Source organism: Lithobates pipiens, unplaced genomic scaffold (genome assembly GCF_037356315.1).
Source record: "Lithobates pipiens isolate NorthernLeopardFrog02 unplaced genomic scaffold, aLitPip1_a1.2 Scaffold_56, whole genome shotgun sequence".
Classification (NCBI taxonomy): domain Eukaryota; kingdom Metazoa; phylum Chordata; class Amphibia; order Anura; family Ranidae; genus Lithobates; species Lithobates pipiens.
This window is the reverse complement of record NW_027507878.1, coordinates 44,469-64,645: the sequence shown is the minus strand read 5'-3', so window position 1 is coordinate 64,645 and position 20,177 is coordinate 44,469. Positions and strand designations below refer to the sequence as shown.

Genomic DNA, 20,177 nt, shown 5'->3' with positions numbered 1-20,177 from the left:
AGATGAGAAGATGAGGATAGGAAGAAGAGGATGAGAAGATGAGAATGAGAAGGTAGAGATGAAGATGAGAATACAGGGATAGGTAGATGAGGATGAGTAGGTGGGATGAGAAGATGAGGATGAGGTGTGGACGAAGATGAGGATGAGGAGGGGGAATGAGAAGATGAGGATGGGACGGTGGGGATGAAAAGATGAGGATGAAAATATGAAGATGATAAAGTGTGAATGAAAATGAGGATGAGAAGGTGGAATGAGAAGATGAGGATGAGAAGGTGGAATGAGAAGATGAGGATGAGAAGGTGGAATGAGAAGATGAGGATGAGAAGGTGGAATGAGAAGATGAGGATGAGAAGTTGGGGATGAGAAGATGAGGATGAAAAGATGAAGATGAGAAAGTGTGGACAAAGATGAGGATGAGAAGGTGGAGATGAGAAGATGAGGATGGAAACATGAAGATCAGAAGGTGTGGACGAAGATGAGGATGAGAAGGCGGAAATGGAAGATGAGGGTGAGAAGATGAAGATGAGAAGGTGTGGATAAAAATGAGGATGAGAAGGTGGGGATGAGAAGATGAGGATGAGAAAGTGCAATGAGAAGATGAGGATGAGAAGGCGGGGATGAGAAGATGAGGATGAAAAAGATGAAGAGGAGAAGGTGTGGACGAAGATGAGGATAAGAAGGTGGAATGAGAAGATGATGGTGAGAAGGTGGGGATGAGAAGATGAGGATGAGAAGATGAGGATAAGAAGATTAGGATGAGAAGGTGGAATGAGAAGATGAGGATGAGAAGATGAGGATAAGAAGATTAGGATGAGAAGGTGGAATGAGAAGATGAGGATGAGAAGATTAGAAGATAAGAAGATGAGGATGAGAAGGTGGAGATGAGAAGATGAGGATGAGAAGGTGAAATAAGAAGATGAGGATGAGAAGGTGGAATGAGAAGATGAGGATGAGAAGGTGGAATGAGAAGATGAGGATGAGAAGTTGGGGATGAGAAGATGAGGATGAAAAGATGAAGATGAGAAAGTGTGGACAAAGATGAGGATGAGAAGGTGGAGATGAGAAGATGAGGATGGAAACATGAAGATCAGAAGGTGTGGACGAAGATGAGGATGAGAAGGCGGAAATGGAAGATGAGGGTGAGAAGATGAAGATGAGAAGGTGTGGATAAAAATGAGGATGAGAAGGTGGGGATGAGAAGATGAGGATGAGAAAGTGCAATGAGAAGATGAGGATGAGAAGGCGGGGATGAGAAGATGAGGATGAAAAAGATGAAGAGGAGAAGGTGTGGACGAAGATGAGGATAAGAAGGTGGAATGAGAAGATGATGGTGAGAAGGTGGGGATGAGAAGATGAGGATGAGAAGATGAGGATAAGAAGATTAGGATGAGAAGGTGGAATGAGAAGATGAGGATGAGAAGATGAGGATAAGAAGATTAGGATGAGAAGGTGGAATGAGAAGATGAGGATGAGAAGATTAGAAGATAAGAAGATGAGGATGAGAAGGTGGAGATGAGAAGATGAGGATGAGAAGGTGAAATAAGAAGATGAGGATGAGAAGATGAGGATGAGAAGATGAGGATGAGAAGGTGGAATGAGAAGATGAGGATAAGAAGGTGGAATGAGAAGATGAGAAGGTGGAATGAGAAGATGAGGATGAGAAGGTGGAATGAGAAGATGAGAAGGTGGAATGAGAAGATGAGGATGAGAAGGTGGAATGAGAAGATGAGAAGGTGGAATGAGAAGATGAGGATGAGAAGGTGGAATGAGAAGATGAGAAGGTGGAATGAGAAGATGAGGATGAGAAGGTGGAATGAGAAGATGAGAAGGTGGAATGAGAAGATGAGGATGAGAAGGTGGAATGAGAAGATGAGAAGGTGGAATGAGAAGATGAGGATGAGAAGGTGGAATGAGAAGATGAGAAGGTGGAATGAGAAGATGAGGATGAGAAGGTGGAATGAGAAGATGAGAAGGTGGAATGAGAAGATGAGGATGAGAAGGTGGAATGAGAAGATGAGGATGAGAAGGTGGAATGAGAAGATGAGAAGGTGGAATGAGAAGATGAGGATGAGAAGGTGGAATGAGAAGATGAGGATGAGAAGGTGGAATGAGAAGATGAGAAGGTGGAATGAGAAGATGAGGATGAGAAGGTGGAATGAGAAGATGAGAAGGTGGAATGAGAAGATGAGAAGGTGGAATGAGAAGATGAGGATGAGAAGGTGGAATGAGAAGATGAGAAGGTGGAATGAGAAGATGAAGATAAGAAGGTGGAATGAGAAGATGAGGATGAGAAGGTGGAATGAGAAGATGAGAAGGTGGAATGAGAAGATGAAGATGAGAAGGTGGAATGAGAAGATGAGAAGGTGGAATGAGAAGATGAGAAGGTGGAATGAGAAGATGAGGATGAGTAGGTGGAATGAGAAGATGAGAAGGTGTGGCGGAAGATGAGGATGAGTAGGTGGAATGAGAAGATGAGAAGGTGTGGCGGAAGATGAGGATGAGAAGATGAAGATGAGAAGGTGGGGATGAGAAGGTGTGGCGGAAGATGAGGATGAGAAGATGAAGATGAGAAGATGAAGATGAGAAGGTGGGGATGAGAAGATGAGGATGAGAAGATGAGGATGAGAAGGTGGAATGAGAAGATGAGAAGGTGTGGAGGAAGATGAGGATGAGAAGATGAAGATGAGAAGGTGGGGATGAGAATCTGGAATGAGAAGATGAGAAGATGTGGAGGAAGATGAGGAGGGGGATTATTTGGGTGCAGAGGAAAGGTAGGATGAGGATGAGGATGACGGAGCACAGAGACATGAAGGTGACACACAGCAGAGACAATTCTAATTGCAGGCAGTAAAGTCCAGCCTGAGACTGAACACGTGAGAAGGAATGATAATTATAAGGGAGAGAAGATGACGGAGGGTTCCGGGAGAGAAGATGACGGAGGTTCCGGGAGGAGACACGGCAGGTGACACATAGAGAATGACAACAATACATGTGACACACAGAACTCTACATAACAATACATGGAAGAGATGTGATGGATAATAATATGGAGCGGTGATCCTTCATAGATGGGGGGGGAGGGGTGACAGACAATAATACCTTGGTGGGTAATATTAATACTGATATACATAATAATATGGAGGAGGTGAGTTGGGGCCACACGGCGGGACGGATGACGGTGACAATAATAATAGATGGCGGAATTCCGCTGGCCGGTGAGTATAATAATCAGGCCCATGGCGCCCCGGTGACCCGGCCATCGGTGACCCGGCCATCGGTGACACGACCACTATGCAGATCACAATAAATTCTCACCTCACTTCACCTGTCGCCCCTCAGTGGCTGGGTGAGTATATGTCACCTGTCAGTCATAGAATCGCTCATCGCCCAATCAGGGGGCGGCATCAGAGAGAAGTAGGGGAGTGTCGGGTGCGATCCGCCCGGGAGTTGGTGTCACCGATCGATGTGCCACGACTCCAAATACAGAACGTTACATGGAAGAATCGCCAATTCACAAAGATACATCCGGATTATTTATAGAAATGATTCAGCCGATGAGATTTAAACAAAATTAATCACATGATATGAATAAAGATCCTCGTTCTCTGGGGTGTAATTATAAAAAAAAATTGCATCGGTGACATTGGCAGCGGCGATGTGTATCGGGGGAAATGTTATTAGGATAATTCCTATGATACTCCAGGGGCCAAATACAATATTTTCCAATATAAAGGACGTGGTCACCTTTTCCTTTTATTATCAATATTATTCCAATACCTCCCGACACTCCTCCTATTATATTATTATTATTATGAATAATGTGCTCAATTCCTGTCTTATTAATGTCCTTAATCCCCCCATTAATGTCCTCAGTCCCCCTCCCCCCATTAATGTCCTCAGTTTCCCCCATTGATGTCCTTAGTGACACCATTCATGTCCTCAGCCCCCCCCCCCCACCCCATCTCAGCACCTCATTACTGTTCTCAGGTTCCCCCATCCCTATATATGCCCTCAGTCCCACCTATTAATGTCTTCCCCCCCCCCCCCATTAATGTCCTCAGTCCTCCCTATTAATGTCCTCAGTCCCCCCATTAATTTCCTCAGCCCCCCCCCCCATTAATGTCCTCAGTCCCCCCATTAATGTCCTCAGCCCCCCCCCTCATTAATGTCCTCAGCCCTCCCCCCATTAATGTCCTCAGCCCCCCCCCTATTAATGACCACCCTCTCCCCCCTTAGTGATGAAGGTTTCTGAAATGAATCCCATGTATTAGGGGAAAGAGGGAATCATCATCATAATCATATTCTAATATAATATTCTGGGGGAAAGGAGGCAAAAAATCAATAGGAGGAGGAGGGAGCAAATGATAGTAAAAATATGAATAATATTAAGGGAGGGGGTAAATAATAATAATAACAGTGGGGGGGGGTAATAATAATAATAGGAGGGGGAATAATAATAATAATAGGAGAGGGATTAACCACTTCCCGCCCGCCCTATTACAAATTGATGGCGGCAAAGTGGTTTCATTATCCTAACCGGACGTCATATGACGTGATTAGGATAATGAGCCGCTGCGCACCCCCGGGGGCGCGCATCGCGGCGATCGTTGTTGCGGGGTGTCAGTCTGACACCCGGCAACTACGATCTCGGTAAAGAGTCTCCGACGGAGACTCTTTACCATGTGATCAGCCGTGTCCAATCACGGCTGATCACAGTGTAAATGGGAAGAGCCGGTGATCGGCTTTCCCTCACTCGCGTCTGTCAGACGCGAGTAGAGGAGAGCCGATCGGCTGCTCCTCTGACAGGGGGGGTCTGTGCTGATCGATTATCAGCACAGCCCCCCCGAGGATGCCCACACTGGACCACCAGGGACACCACTAGACCACCAGGGAAAAGGTAATAAAAATCCATAATCCTCCCTAGACCACCAGGGTGCCAGTCAGCACAATGGGTGCCAATCAGTGCCCATAATGGATGCCAATCAGTGGCCACAATGGGCATCACTGATTGGCATGCATTATTGTTTGGCACTGATTGGCATCCATTACTATAACACTGATGCCGCCTATGAGTGCCCACCTGTGCCGCCTATGAGTGCCCACCTGTGCCGCCTATGAGTGCCCACCTGTGCCGCCTATCCATGCCCACCTGTGCCGCCTATCTATGCCCACCTGTGCCGCCTATCTATGCCCACCTGTGCCGCCTATCCATGCCCACCTGTGCCGCCTATCCATGCCCATCCGTGCCGCCCATCCGTGCCAGCTATCAGTGCCAATTTGTGCCACCTATCAGTGTCCATCCGTGTCGCCCATCCGTGTCGCCCATCCGTGTCGCTCATCAGTGCCGCCTATCAGTGCCACTTCATTGGTGCCACATTGGTGCCCATCAGTGCCACCTTATCAGTGCCCATCAGTGTAGCCCCATCAGTGCCCATCAGTGAAGGAGAAAACGTACTTATTTACAAAGTTTTGAAACTGAAACAAAAAAAAACATTTTTTTTTTCAAAATTTTCGGTATTTTTTTATTTGTAGCGCAAAAAATAAAAACCGTAGAGGTGATCAAATACCACCAAAAGAAATCTCTATTTGTGGGAAAAAAATGATAAAAATTTCATTTGGGTACAGTGTAGCATGACCGCGCAATTGTCATTCAAAGTGCGACAGCGCTGAAAGCTCAAAATTGGTCTGGGCAGAAAGTGCCCTGTATTGAAGTGGTTAAATAATAATAAGAGGGAGGGGTTAATAATAATAATAGGAGGGGAAGGGGGAAATAATAATAATCTAATGTTGTAAAGCGCTTCGTAATAATAAGAGGAGGAGAGGGGGGAAGGGGAATAATAATAATAATAATAATAATAATAATACTAATAATAATAATAGGAGGGGGAGGGGGATAATAATACTAATAATAATAGGAGGGGGGGGATAATACTACTACTACTAATAATAATAATGATAATAATAACAATAAATGGAGGGGGAAGAGGAGGGGGAGGAGGAGGAAGTAAGTTACAATAACATTGTGACGGAGGGGGGCGGGGTCGGAGGTGACACGCCGTCCAATCACAGCTCGCCTCTCTTGCTCCGGATACAATGTTGCATTCTCCGGGTCACGTGTCTGGGGAGATGACAGCCGCTGTCATTTGCCCCGCCCCGGTCCCCGCCCCCTGTGGCCGTGTAGTGATATGCCTGGCTCCTCCCCCGGCCGGGCGCTGAGGAAGGATGGGGGAAGGGATGTATCACGAGCGGCAGCGGTTGGAGCTGTGTGCGGTGCACGCCATCAACAACCTTCTCCAGAGGGAAGAATACTGCCAGAGCCGGGCCGAGGAGATCTGCCGGGGGTGAGGGGGGGGCCGGGTGATGTACCGGGGGGGGGCTGTATGATCAGGGAACGGAGGGAAGTCGGTAGGTGAAGATCAAGGACCTTCTATGGGGGGGGGGGGGGGGGGGGGCAGGAATGACCCTTTATGGGGTAACCTGGGAGAGTGGTTGAGAGATCTGCCCCTGGGGGGGTATGTTCTGGAGGTGGAGGATGGGATGTTGGGGGGGGGGGATAGTGGAGATTGGTGCTTGACTGTTGGGGGGGGTGATTGGGGAAAGTCCTGGGGGCTGGTGGACGTTGAGGGGTGATAGGTAGAGATCGGGGTGATATCTCTGCCATGGGGGTAGATCAGGGGCTCGGGGGGGGGGGGGTGTTGATCTACTCCAGCAACTGCAGATCAAACTGGGTTGTGTACACAATTGGGGGACCCTACATATATTTGGGGGGGCCTCAGCTGGAGGTTGGTGAGTGGAGAGATAGTGGGGGGACCAGAAGGATGGATTGAGTGGACAACTTTGTCCACATGACCACATGGATGAGAAAGGGTTTGGTGGGGTAGTATGAAGGGGAGGGGGTGGAGGAGATAGAGGAGCGGGTTACCACATCGATAGGGGGAAGGGTTGGTGGGGTGGGGGCAGTAGATAATGTTGATGAGATAGAACGGGTCACTACATGGATGGGGAGGAAGGTTTTGTGGGGTGAAATGGAGGGGGGCAGTAGATGGAGTGGAGGAGATAGAACGGGTGACAAAATGGATGGGGGAAGGTTTGGTGGGGTGAGACGAGGGGGCATTTGATTATGGGGATGAGATAGAAGAGCGGGTGAGCACATGGATGGGGGAGGGGGTCAGTAGATAATGTGGATGAGATGGACGAATGGGTCACCACATGAATGGGGGAAGGTTTGGGGTGAGATGAGGGGGCAGTAGATAATGGGGATGAGATGGAAGAACAGGTGACCACATGGATGGGGGGAGGTTTGGTGGGGTGAGATGAGGGGGCAGTAGATAGACCAGGTGACCACATGGATGGGGGAAGGTTTGGTGGGGTTAGATGAGGGGGCAGTAGATGGACCGGGTGACCACATGGATGGGGGAAGGTTTGGTGGGGTGAGATGAGGGGGCAGTAGATAGACCAGGTGACCACATGGATGGGGGAAGGTTTGGTGGGTTGAGATGAGGGGGCAGTAGATAGACCGGGTGACCACATGGATGGGGGAAGGTTTGGTGGGGTGAGATGAGGGGCAGTAGATAGACCGGGTGACCACATGGATGGGGGGAGGTTTGGTGGGGTGAGATGAGGGGGCAGTAGATAGACCGGGTGACCACATGGATGGGGGGAGGTTTGGTGGGGTGAGATGAGGGGGCAGTAGATAGAACGGGTCACTATATGGATGGGGGGAGGTTTGGTGGGGTGAGATGAGGGGGCAGTAGATAGACCGGGTGACCACATGGATGGGGGGAGGTTTGGTGGGGTGAGATGGGGGGGCAGTAGATAGACCGGGTGACCACATGGATGGGGGAAGGTTTGGTGGGGTGAGATGAGGGGGCAGTAGATAGACCGGGTGACCACATGGATGGGGGGAGGTTTGGTGGGGTGAGATGAGGGGGCAGTAGATAGAACGGGTCACTATATGGATGGGGGGAGGTTTGATGGGATGTATGTTGATGTGATTGTTGTTGTTTCAGGTTGTCCCCGAACTCTGTGATCAACCCGCACCGCAGTCTGCTGGGCATCGGCAACTATGACGTCAATGTCATCATGGCGGCCCTGCAGATGGTGGACTACGCCGCCGTGTGGTGGGACAAACGCAGGTGAGAAGGAAAGAGCAGCTTGGGGTCACTGTGGTCCAAGCTTGGGGATGGTGAAAAGCGCCTCAGTGTGAAAGGGGTCTTAATGTTGTGGGGTTTAGAGAACGCTTCCAGGTCTCTATTGATATCTTTAAACTGTCCCCCACATCTAGCAGGCCAATCTGCCCCAAGCTTTCATCGATGTAGGACTAGGGGTCTTTGGTGGGTTATAGATTTGCCCACATGGGGCTCCAGGGATCTACTTGGGATTAAGGATTTGTAAATTTGCAGGCCGTAAGACATCTGAATGCAGGGTGACCAGAGAATCTGATGCGGGTGAGAGTCCAGAAATGAGGGGGGGCTTGGGGGTGAGAGATCCACCCCTATAAAGTGGGGGGGGTGAGGAGGGGTTGGGATGGGATCGGGGCATCTTGAGAGATTTCCTTCAGGGAAGAGATGGTGGATATTTGGGTTGAAGAGAGTAAACTGAAAGGGAAGTCAAAGTACCTGGGGGAGTGTAGAGAAGGAAAGAAAAAAGTCAGAGAAAGACATTTGAGGGTTAGAGAGGTGAAGGGGGTGAGATGGAGATCTTGGAGGGCTGTATATGGTGGGCATGAGATAGGAGAAGATAGGGTGGTTGGATTGGTGGGGGTAAGGTGAAGCTTGTATGGGGGGTAGTAGGGGGTGAGATGGAGATCTTGGAGGGCTGTATATGGTGGGCATGAGCTAGGAGAAGATAGGGTGTTTGGATTGGTGGGGGTAAGGTGAAGCTTGTATGGGGGGTAGTAGGGGGTGAGATGGAGATCTTGGAGGGCTGTATATGGTGGGCATGAGATAGGAGAAGATAGGGTGGTTGGATTGGTGGGGGTAAGGTGAAGCTTGTATGGGGGGTAGTAGGGGGTGAGATGGAGGAGATGGAGATCTTAGAGGGCTGTATATGGTGGGCATGAGCTAGGAGAAGATAGGGTGGTTGGATTGGTGGGGGTAAGGTGAAGCTTGTATGGGGGGTAGTAGGGGGTGAGATGGAGATCTTAGAGGGCTGTATATGGTGGGCATGAGATAGGAGAAGATAGGGTGGTTGGATTGGTGGGGGTAAGGGGAAGCTTGTATGGGGGGTAGTAGGGGGTGAGATGGAGATCTTAGAGGGCTGTATATGGTGGGCATGAGATAGGAGAAGATAGGGTGGTTGGATTGGTGGGGGTAAGGTGAAGCTTGTATGGGGGGTAGTAGGGGGTGAGATGGAGATCTTGGAGGGCTGTATATGGTGGGCATGAGCTAGGAGAAGATAGGGTGGTTGGATTGGTGGGGGTAAGGTGAAGCTTGTAGGGGGTGAGATGGGAGAATTTTGATGGGGTGGAAGTAACGAGAAGAACGGAATGGTTGGTTGTCATGAAGATGTAAAAGTGGAGGAGGTAAGGCGGGTCGGGGGATTTGTAGGAGAGGTGCAGGAGGTGGGATGGAGGAGATGGTGTACTTGGGAGGGTGTGGGGGTGTATAAGGTGGGCATGAGATCAGATGGGTGGAGGTCAGATGGGAAGGGTTGGTGAGGTGGAGGAGAGAAGATTGGAGAGGTTGGTAAGGGTAGAGATGTAAAGGTGGAGGAGCTGAGGACAGAGGGGGGGGGGATTTGATGGAGAGGAGCGGGAGGTGAGATGGAGGGGATTGTGTACTGGGGTGGGGGTGTATAAGGTGGGCATGAGATCAGTTAATGGGGGTGGGAGGGATTGGTGAGGTTGAGGAGATGAGGCTGGAGACATTGGAGATGTAAAGGCGGAGGGGCCAATGAAGACAGAAGGGACATTTGGATGTAGAGATGGAGGGTTTGGAGACCTTGGGGTGCTGTATATGGTGGGTATGAGATGGGTGAAAAGTCGTTTATTGGATGGATGTGAGGGGTAAGGTAGAGAATAGATGAAGGGGGGTATATGGGGTGAGATGTAAAGGAGGAGGTAATAAGTGAGGCAGAGGTGGGATTTGATGGAGAGGTTCAGGAGGGGAGATGGAAGGGATGGAGATCTTGGAGGTCTGTATATGGTGGTCATGAGATAGGAGAAGAGTGATTGGTCTGATGGATGGGGGTAGGGTGGGGGTTAGATGAAGGGTTGAGCTAGGAGAGCTTGTTGGGGTTGGAGGAGATGAGGATGGAAAGTTCGGTAGAAGGGATTAGGTGGAGAAGTGCAGGAGGTGAGATGGAGAACTTGGGGGTGGGGAGGGTGTATATGGCATGAGATAGAAGAGCGAGTGATCAGATGAATGGGGGTGAGGGGGAGTTTAGGTGGGGGGGGGGGGGGGCAGTATGTTATTAGATGAGAGAGGTTGGTGTGGTGGAGGAGATGAGGGTGGAAAGTTTTTGGTTTGGTTGGGGTGGAAATGTAAAGGTGGAGGAGATGAGGACATGGGGAATTGATTGGTTGAGGCAGGAGGTGAGATGGAAGGGATGGAGAACTTGGGTGGGCTGTATATGGGATGACTTTGCAGGGGGGTATTGGGGGGGGGGGGGGTTGAGATGGAAGAGGTTGGTAGGGTGGAGGAGATGATGGGTCGTAAGGTTGGTGGAAGGGATGAGGAGGACAGAGGGGGGATTTGATGGCGGGAATGGAGACCTTGGGTGGGCTGTATATGGGATGACTTCGAAGGGGGGTATTGGGGGGGGGGGGGGGGGGGGGGGGGGGTTTGAGATGGAAGAGGTTGGTGGGGTGGAGGAGATGATGGGTCGTAAGGTTGGTGGAAGGGATGAGGAGGACAGAGGGGGGATTTGATGGCGGGAATGGAGACCTTGGGTGGGCTGTATATGGGATGATTTTGTAGGGGGGTTGAGACGGAAGAGGTTGGTGGGGTGGAGGAGATGATGGATCGCAAGGTTGGTGGAAGGGATGAGGAGGAGGGGGGGGGGGGGGATTTGATGGAGGGGATGAAGAACTTGGGTGGGCTGTATATAACATGACACAGGAGAAGAGCAGGTGATTGGATGAATGGGGGTAGGGTGGGGTTTATATGGGGGAGATGAGGATATAATGTTCGGTTAGGGTGGAGGAGATGCGAATTGGAGGGTGGACGGACATGTGGGGGGGATTTGATGGAGAGCTGCAGGAGGTGAGATGATGGAGAACATGTGTGGACTGCATACAGCATGACATAGGAGAAGAGCGGGTGGTTCGGTGGATTGGGGATAAAGTGGAGGTTGGCTGGAGAGGACAGTGGGGGGTGAGATGGGAGAGGTGTTGGTTGGTTGGGTGGAGGAGATAAGGATGGAAAGGTTGGTGGGTGTGAAGATGAGGGGTGGTTCCAGGGGGAGGGTTGTTGGTGCAGTCACACATCTACAATGACGTTGTTGCCCCCCCCCCCTCCCCCCCCGCAGGTCTCTGGAGAGTTTGGCGTTGGGTGAAATCTTCGGCTTCATCCTGAACATCCCGTCTCCCATCTCGCTGGGCTTCCTCTCTCTGCCGATCACCCGCAAGCACTGGATCGCCGTACGGCAGATCAACGGCATCTACTACAACCTGGATTCAAAGCTGAAATCACCTGCCAAGCTTGGGGGCCCCAGGGAACTGAAGTAAGGACCACGTGCTGATTTGGGGGGGGGGGGCTGAAATAATGGTTGGGTTAGTCCAATTCCATCCAAGACTCTTTATGGTGTTTTGGAATGAGCCGAGCATTATTAGTCATGTTATTACTGTCGGTGTCCCCGTTGAGGTGACTTTCTGTCGGGACAGGAAGTGATGGGAAATTTCTCTAATGGAGACACCAACCAAAGGAAAAAACAAGTTTAGTAAATTGAGGAAGGATGAAATCATCTGGGATCCGTTATTTTTCAGGTGGAGATAAATCTCCACGGGAGGCGGAATTGATCTCGCCTCTTCAGGTTTTGTTGGGTGTTGGGAGGAATTGTGGGAAAGTTGATCTCACCCCCAGGGGGCGCTCACGTGCGATCGCAACGTTGCTGAGAGTTTCCGGCATTTCCCCGAATACTCGGCGTGTGAGCTCACAGCTGTCGCACGAGGTCCGTGGAATGCGGCGAGCGTGTGACGGGGTTTATTATTGGGTGTGTGACGAGGAGGAATGACTCGTATGGGAGGAATGAGGAACACGTGCGAGGATTGTGCTGGAGACATTCCGCTGATGTCGGCATAATAACTTCTTAAAGCTGCAGCTGCTTATTTAAACGTTCGGTATGTATACCAAGAGCTAATATAAATACCTGACTCCATCCTCATATCGCCCGCCCCCCTGTAATTCCCTGCTCAGCCTGGGAGGGGCAGCAATAGAGCTCTCTAGCTTTGCACAGTGCTGTCAGTCTGAGTGGTGCTTACAGGAGGGAGAGCAGAGTGATGACCTCATTGATGGTCTTCTCTTTTGTTTTTTGCCCAATCGTAGCCGGGGGGGGGGCACTTCTTTAACTGCAGAGAAGAAAAAAAAAGCAACGACCTGACTACACTGTCTGGCAGGACCAAGCTGGTCCTTTTCACGTTTGCTCCATTGTATAGCTCAGGCCTTGTGAAGGTTCTGACATTGTTGCATCGTATTTATCATTGATGACCACAAGCGCTGTTTGCAGGCATCCTATTATAGAGGAATCTTCACCGGAGCACCGAGCGAGACTCAGCGGCAGAAGGGCCGGGGAGGAGTTCCAGGTGTACAAGTTACGTCCCAGGAACTTGCATGAAGTTGTGTTTTTTTTTTTTTTTTTTTTTTTTTTTTATTATTATTTTTTTTAGGACAGTACGGTACGCCCAAGGTTCTTAATGCCTTCTCTGCCCGGTCTATAGCAAAATGACGGCTGGGCGGGAGCTCCGTCCTGGGAGGACGTCGTCCTACGACCGCCTCCCAGAACGTCCCTCTCACAGGTACAATCTGTCATTGGCTGTCCCCACCAGACACAGCTGATCACTGTACTGGCTCACTTCCAGTACCATGTGATCGCTGTGACCAATCGCAAGCAGATCACATGACAGTTGTACACAATGGATGCCTTCCTTTTCATGTTTATCCTTTGTGTTGCTAGCTGTGATTGGCCACAGTGATCACATGGTACAGACAGGGCCAATCGCGACAAAACACACTTAATCAGTTTCATTCAGTAAAAATGGTTGCTTATACAAATGAAATTCGCTGCTCTAAACAATCGTAATGTGTGTAAAAAAATAAATAAATTCCTGATCACTTCCCCAGAGTAGTACAATGTTGGGTATAGTAACACTGCATTGCTCTGGATTGTGTTTTAAAAACAGAAATCGTAAAAAGAAAAAAAATAAACATTTATTGAGAAAAAAGTATATATTTCTTTGTGTTTGGGGTTTGATGACAGTGTAACAATTTTTATTTTTAAAACGCACTCCAGAGCAATGCAGTGTTACCACACCCAACATCGTACTACTCTGGGGAGGTGATCGGGGTTTTTTATTTTTTTTGAGCCGGTTCACACAGGGGTGACTCGTCAGGCGACTTAGTCGCCTGACAAGTCGCGTCCCGCTCTGTGCAATGAAACCGTTCTAATCAGAGCAACTCAAGTCGCTCCGACTTAGAAAAAGGTTCCTGTACAACTTTTGGGGGTGACTTGCATTGACTTCTATACAGAAGTCGTTTTGCAAGTCGCCGCATCGGTCGCGTCCAGGTCGTCTGAGGCAGTCACGCTGTAAGTCGTGCTGCCTCAGTGTGAACCGGACCTCACTGTCATCAGTCAGTGTCCCTGATCACCTCCACACTCATTTATGATAGCATTGTACTGCACTAATGAGACTGTGTGTTTTATTTTTTTATTTAATTTTTTAAACACACTTTTTTCTTTTTTTTTTTTTTTAACACACAAAGCGTGTGTTTTTTTTTTTTTTTTTTTTTTTCATTTTTCCAAAAATTGACACAAATTACAACTTCATAAAACTCTCCGTGCCTCTTACTGAATACCTTGGACTGTCTACTTTTCAAAAAAAGGGCTAATTTTGGGGGGATATTTGTACTGTCCTGGCGTTTTCAGGCCTCAAGAAAAACGAGATCGGCCGTCGGTACATTAGGGGGTCATCGATTTTCAGGTATTTCCCTTAGTGTGTGGACTCTCTAACTTTCACACAGACTAAATAATATACACTGATTTGGGTTATTTTGACCAAAGGAATGTAGCGGGATACCTGGCCTAAAATTTATGCAGAAAGATTATTTATTTGAAACATTTTATAACCGAAAATTAAGAGAGAGTTTTTTTTTTTTTCAGTCTTATTGTTTAGCAAAAACCTCCAGTGGTGATTAAATACCACCAATATAAGCTCTATTTGTGTGAAAAAAATTATGAAAAATATCCTATTGGTACGGTGTAGCATGACCGCACAAATGTAATTCTGGGTGTGACGGCGCTGAAAATTATTTTGGGCAGGAAGAGGGTAAAAGTGCCCCATACCCTGGTATTGAAGGAGTTAACTGGTTAATATTTGCTGGTGTGTGTTTTTTTTTTTTTTTTTTTTGTGTGTTGTTGTTGTTGTTTTTTGTTGTTGTTGTTGTTTTTTGTTGTTGTTGTTGTGTTTTTGTTTTTTGCAGCACCTAACTTTTATTTTTGTAGCTGGGGCAACAAGCCTCTTATGGGATGTTACCAAGTTCTTCACACACACTATTGGCTGTAGAGCCCAGGACCCACAGACGTGGAGTCTGGCGCAGGGGAGTGGCCCTCGCAAAGCACAATAATTGATCGGCCAGCTCTAGATTAGCCCTGAGTTGGCCGTACGACCAGGGGCGGACTGACAACTCATGGGGCCCCCGGGCAATAGGAGATTATGGGGCCCCCAAGCAATAGGAGATTATGGGGCCCCCAAGCAATCAGAGATTATGGGGCCACACAGTATACACACACACACACAGTATACAATTACACAGTATACACAGACATGTTTCTATTAGCTGAGAAGGTACTGGAGAGGTGGGGCAGCTTTAATCTAAGGATTTTTAGACCAAAAGGATGTCGGTAAGGGACATTTCAGAGTTGGATGTAAAAAAAAAAAAACACAGATTTTTACATACTGTCCCTGGTTTTACTGAGGCTGGCAACCCTGATGGGGCCCCCTAGTGGCCCAGGGCCCTCGGGCAGTGCCCGAGTGGCCAAATGGTCAGTCCTCCCCTGCGTACGACACAAACAAGTTTCCAACTGCTACTGTAGCCATTGGCTTGTTTCAGCCTTCAGATGTAGTAGATACATCCTCAATGTTGACGTAGTTAAAGTGAGCCTTTTTTTTTTAATAACAAATAAAATAAAATAAATAAAAATAAAAAATGGTATAGGGGTCTCCAAGCATGGAGGACCAGAAGATTTCTGAAGGGTAGTTGTAGTGCTGAGGAGCCCCCAACTCTAGATGAGCTTCCCAACATCCCATGATGCAATGGAGTCTCGGGAAATGCTTACAACATTGTTGGGTTGGAGCATCACCACAGTTCAGGATATGGAGTCCCACAGAAAAGTTTTTGGTGTATAGGGGTCTCCAAGCATGGAGGACCAGAAGATTTCTGAAGATAGTTGTACTGCTGAGGAGCCCTCAAATCTAGATGAGCTTGCTATACAAATATTACATGATCTCCATATTTGACCCCCAGGCCCCCCCAACATCCCAGTGGAGTCTCAGGCGATGCTTACATCACATTGTTGGGTTGGAGCATCACCACAGTTCAGGATATGGAGTCCAAGAGAAAAGGTTTTGGTGTAGAGGGGGCTCGAGCAGGGAGGACCAGAAGATTTCTGAAGGTAGTTGTATTGCTGAGGACCCCCCAAATCTAGATTTGCTTCCCAGGCTCCCCAACATCCCATGATGCAACCAAGGAGTCTCCGATGATGCTTACATCATTGTTGGGTTGGAGCATCACCACAGTTCAGGATATGGAGTCCCACAGAAAAGTTTTTGGTGTATAGGGGGCTCGAGCAGGGAGGACCAGAAGATTTCTGAAGGTAGTTGTAATGAGGAGCCCCCAAATCTAGAGGAGCTTGCTATAAAAATTTTACATGATCTCCATATTTGACCCCAGGCCCCCCTCAACATCCCAATGGAGTCCCAGGCAATGCTTACATCACATTGTTGGGTTGGAGCATCCACCACAGTTTGGGATATGGAGTCCCAGAGAAAAGTTTTTGGTGTAGAGGGGGCTTGAGCACGGCGGACCAGAAGATTTCTGAAGGTAGTTGTAGTGCTGAGGAGTCCCCAAATCTAGATTTGCTCCCCAACATCCCATGATGCAACCAAGGAGTCTCAGATGATGCTTACATCATTGTTGGGTTGGAACATCACCACAGTTCAGGACATGGAATCCCACAGAAAAGTTTTTGGTGTATAGGGGCCTCCAAGCATGGAGGACCAGAAGATTTCTGAAGGTAGTTGTACTGCTGAGGAGCCCTCAAAACTTAGATGAGCTTGCTATACAAATTTTACATGATCTCCATATTTGACCCCCAGGCCCCCCCAACATCCCATGATGCAATGGAGTCCCAGGCGATGGTTGCATCACGTTGTTGGGTTGAGGCATCACCATGGTTCACTATATCGGAGAAGTTCTTGGTGTGACCGGATTTGGGGGAGCTGTGTCTACATCGATTCCAGATTACTAGATCCTGAGACCCGATGGAATCCGATTCGAGCTTTGTTCAGGTCTCCGGCTATCCGGCGGACATATGCCGGCTGGTCACTCCAGCCTTCCGGTGGGACGAGGGAGTTCGGGCGAGCCGCGGTGGGGGGCATCCCCTCTCGCTGCTTGGGATAACAGCCGTTCGACGACTTAGCCGTATCGTTTGTTACAAGAAAGAAAAAAAAAAGGTACCGGGGTGATGCCTGCAGCTGCATATCACCCCCATACAACCCCTTCAAACCAAGACCGCATGTTTGCATCCGATTTGACATGTTTGGTATCTATTTACTTGGAATAACCTTGTTGTTTTTTGTTTTTTTTGTTTTACCAAAATAAGTTGGGTGATTTTTTTGCTTACGGTAATATCTTGTGACGTAAAAAAAATTGGAAATACCACCATTTTATTCTCTGGGGTGTCTGCTTTCATGTTTGGAGGGCTTTATGTAATCTTCAGGGCTACAATTTATTTTTTAAACGTGTGCAAAAACGGCTTCTGGCTGTGAAAGGGTTAAAGGAGACGTTCACCTTCTGGAACATGTTACATTGTTCCACCCGGAAGATTTGTTTAAAAAAAAGAAAGTCTCCTGACTTTTTTTTTGGCTCAAAGCATATTTGTTCGCCCCCCGTGTGTAATGACCGGTCCTCTTCGGCGTCTTCAGTGCTGTATTGGTAATCGATCGTCCTGTATTTTTTATTTTTCTCTTGCAGGGACTTCCTCCAGGGCTGCATCGCCCGCGGCTCCTGCGAGGTCCTTCTGGTGGTGACGAAGGAGGTGGAGGAGAGCCGGCTGTGGATGAACGAAGAGGGCGCCACGTGAGAGCAAAGTCTTCCCAGAATCCTCCGCTCTCAGCTGGGCTGAGCCAATAACCCAAAGACTTTTAAGTTATAACATTAAGTATTTATTGGGAGGAGGGGTACTCATCCCCCGCCCCCCTCCCCTCACCTTTCAGGGTAACACCCCCCCCCCAGACACAGACCGCCGGAATCAGAACATGAGTAGCCCTGAACGGCGGTCCTTCCCGTCTTCTGATATATGCACTATACTATGACTGCCTTAACGATCGCCTGTCTTTTCTACCCGCATTAATGAATGACATCGAATGGTTTTCTGCTAATTCTATTAAAGTGATTTTATACAACCAAAACTCAGTAATTGGTGGAGTTCTATGGGGGGCGGGGGGGCTCATCACTAAAGGGCCACACATGATATTTAATAAATATAATGTTACAGACAACTGTTGGAGACTGCGGACGCCCTCTGGGGGAGGGTCATGGACTGCAGAGGCGTTACAGGTCGGGCCGCGGACGCGCTCCGGGGGGAGGGTAATGGGCTGTAGATGCATTATGGGGGGAGGGTCATGGGCTGCGGACGCTTAGGTGAGGGTAATGGGCTGCAGATGCATTACAGGGGGGAGGGTCATGGGCTGTGGATGAGCTCCGGGGGGGTCATGGGCTGTGGATGAGCTCGGGGGGAGGGTCATGGGCTGCAAGGGGAACTACGGGGGGGGGGGGTGTCATGGGCTGCGGACGCTCTCCGGGGTAGGGTCATGGGCTGCAAGGGGAACTAGGGGGGGGGGGGTCATGGGCTGCGGACGCGCTCGGGGGGGGGGGGGGGTAATGGGCTGCAAGGGGAACTATGGGGGGAGGGTCATGGGCTGCGGAAGCGCTCTGGGGGGGTTTTGTGGATGCACTCCAGGGGGGAGGGTCGTGGGCTGCCGACGCGCTCCGGGGGGAGGGTCGTGGGCTGCTGACGCGCTCCGGGGGTGATCATGGGCTGCGGATGTGCTCCGGGGGAGGGTCATGGACACACTCCAGGGGGAGGGTCGTGGGCTGCGGACGCGCTACGGGGGGAGGGTCGTGGACTGCGGACGCACTATGGGGGAGGATCATTGATTGCGGACACGCTCCGGGGGGGAGGTTCATATGTTAGGCTCTATACTGGTATGGACTGGGTAATGTGTTGGGATCTATACTGGTATAGACTGGGTAATGTGTCGGGATCTATAAAGGGCTGAATTCAAAGACACCCCAAAAAAATGGCATCAATTCCTTCATCCTCCCTGAACTGGCTGCATACTCTCACCACATGAGGCTGGGCATTATGGTGCCCCAGGAGCCACTGCACCAGCGTAGGGTCTGACAATGGGTCCAAGGATTTCATCCCCATACCTAATGGCAGTCAGGGTGCCATTGTCTAGCCTGTAGAGGTCTGTGTGTCCCTCCATGGATATGCCTCCCCCAGACCATCACTAACCCACCACCAATCCGATCGTACTGAATGATGTTACAGGCATAGCATAACGTTCTCCACGGCTTCTCCAGACCCTTTCCCGTCTGTCACATGTGCTCAGGGTGAACCTGCTCTCATCTATGAAAAGCACAGGGTGCCAGTGGCCGACCTGCCAATTCTGGTGTTCAACTGCGAATGCCATTCGAGCTCCACGGTGCCGGGCAGTGAGCACAGGGCCCACTAGAGGACCTCAGGCCACCCTCATGAAGTCTGTTTCTGATTGTTTGGTCAGAGACATTCACACCAGTGGCCTGATGGAGGTCATTTTATTATGGCTCTGGCAGTGATCATACTGGTCCCGCTGATGGGTTAAAGACCTTATTTAGACCTGTTCAGCTCTCCTAGAGTGACTACCTGTCTCCTGGAATCTCCTCCATGCTCTAGAGCAGTGATGGCAAACCTTGGCACTCCTGATGTTTTGAAACTACATTTCCCATGATGCTCCACTACACTGTAGAGTGCATGAGCATCATGGGAAATGTAGTTCCAAAACATCTGGGGGTGCCAAGGTTCGCCATCACTGCTCTAGAGACTGTGCTGGGAGACACAGCAAACCTTCTGGCAATGACACGTATTGATGTTCCAGCCTGGAGGAGTTGGACTGCCTGTGCAACCTCTATCTATAGGGTCCAGGTATGGCCTAATGCTACCAGTAATGAGACCAACCTCTATAGGGTCCAGGTATGGCCTCAGGCTACCAGTAGGTAACACCAACCTCTACAGGGTCTAGGTATGGCCTCATGCTACCAGTAGTGACACCAACCTCTTCAGGGTCCAGGTATGGTCTCAGACTACCAGTAGTGACACCAACCTCCTATAGGGTCAAGGTATGGACTCATGCTACCAGTGGTGATACCAACCTCTATAGGGTCCAGGTATGGCCTCATGCTACCAGTAGTGATACCAACCTCTATAGGGTCCAGGTATGGCCTCATGCTACCAGTAGTGACACCAACCTCTACAGGGTCCAGGTATGGCCTCATGCTACCAGTAGTGACACCAACTTCCTATAGTGTCAAGGTATGGACTCATGCTACCAGTAGTGACACCAACCTCTATAAAGGTCCAGGTATGGCCTCAGGCTACAAGTAGTGATACCAACCTCTTTAGGGTCCAGGTATGGCCTCATGCTACCAGTAGTGACACCAACCTCTTATAGGGTCAAGGTATGGCCTCATGCTACCATT

The 20,177-nt window shown here is 49.4% G+C and overlaps 1 protein-coding gene across 1 annotated transcript; it reads left to right on the top strand.

Moving 5' to 3' along the window:
- Positions 1-6,154: 6,154 nt before the first annotated feature.
- JOSD2 (Josephin domain containing 2) lies at positions 6,155-17,845 on the top strand. Its single transcript, XM_077467433.1, has 4 exons — positions 6,155-6,341; positions 8,010-8,135; positions 11,470-11,664; positions 17,409-17,845. The coding sequence occupies exons 1-4, from the start codon at positions 6,223-6,225 to the stop codon at positions 17,515-17,517; spliced, it is 549 nt and encodes a 182-aa protein (XP_077323559.1). The 5' UTR covers positions 6,155-6,222; the 3' UTR covers positions 17,518-17,845.
- Positions 17,846-20,177: the final 2,332 nt, after the last annotated feature.

Excerpts from the sequence above, each read along its gene's own strand:
- JOSD2 (XM_077467433.1), top strand. The coding sequence starts at position 6,223 with ATGGGGGAAGGGATGTATCACGAGCGGCAGCGGTTGGAGCTGTGTGCG. Across the intron at positions 6,342-8,009 it reads GCCGAGGAGATCTGCCGGGG|GTTGTCCCCGAACTCTGTGA; the intron begins GTGAGGGGGGGG and ends TTGTTGTTTCAG. Across the intron at positions 8,136-11,469 it reads GTGTGGTGGGACAAACGCAG|GTCTCTGGAGAGTTTGGCGT; the intron begins GTGAGAAGGAAA and ends CCCCCCCCGCAG.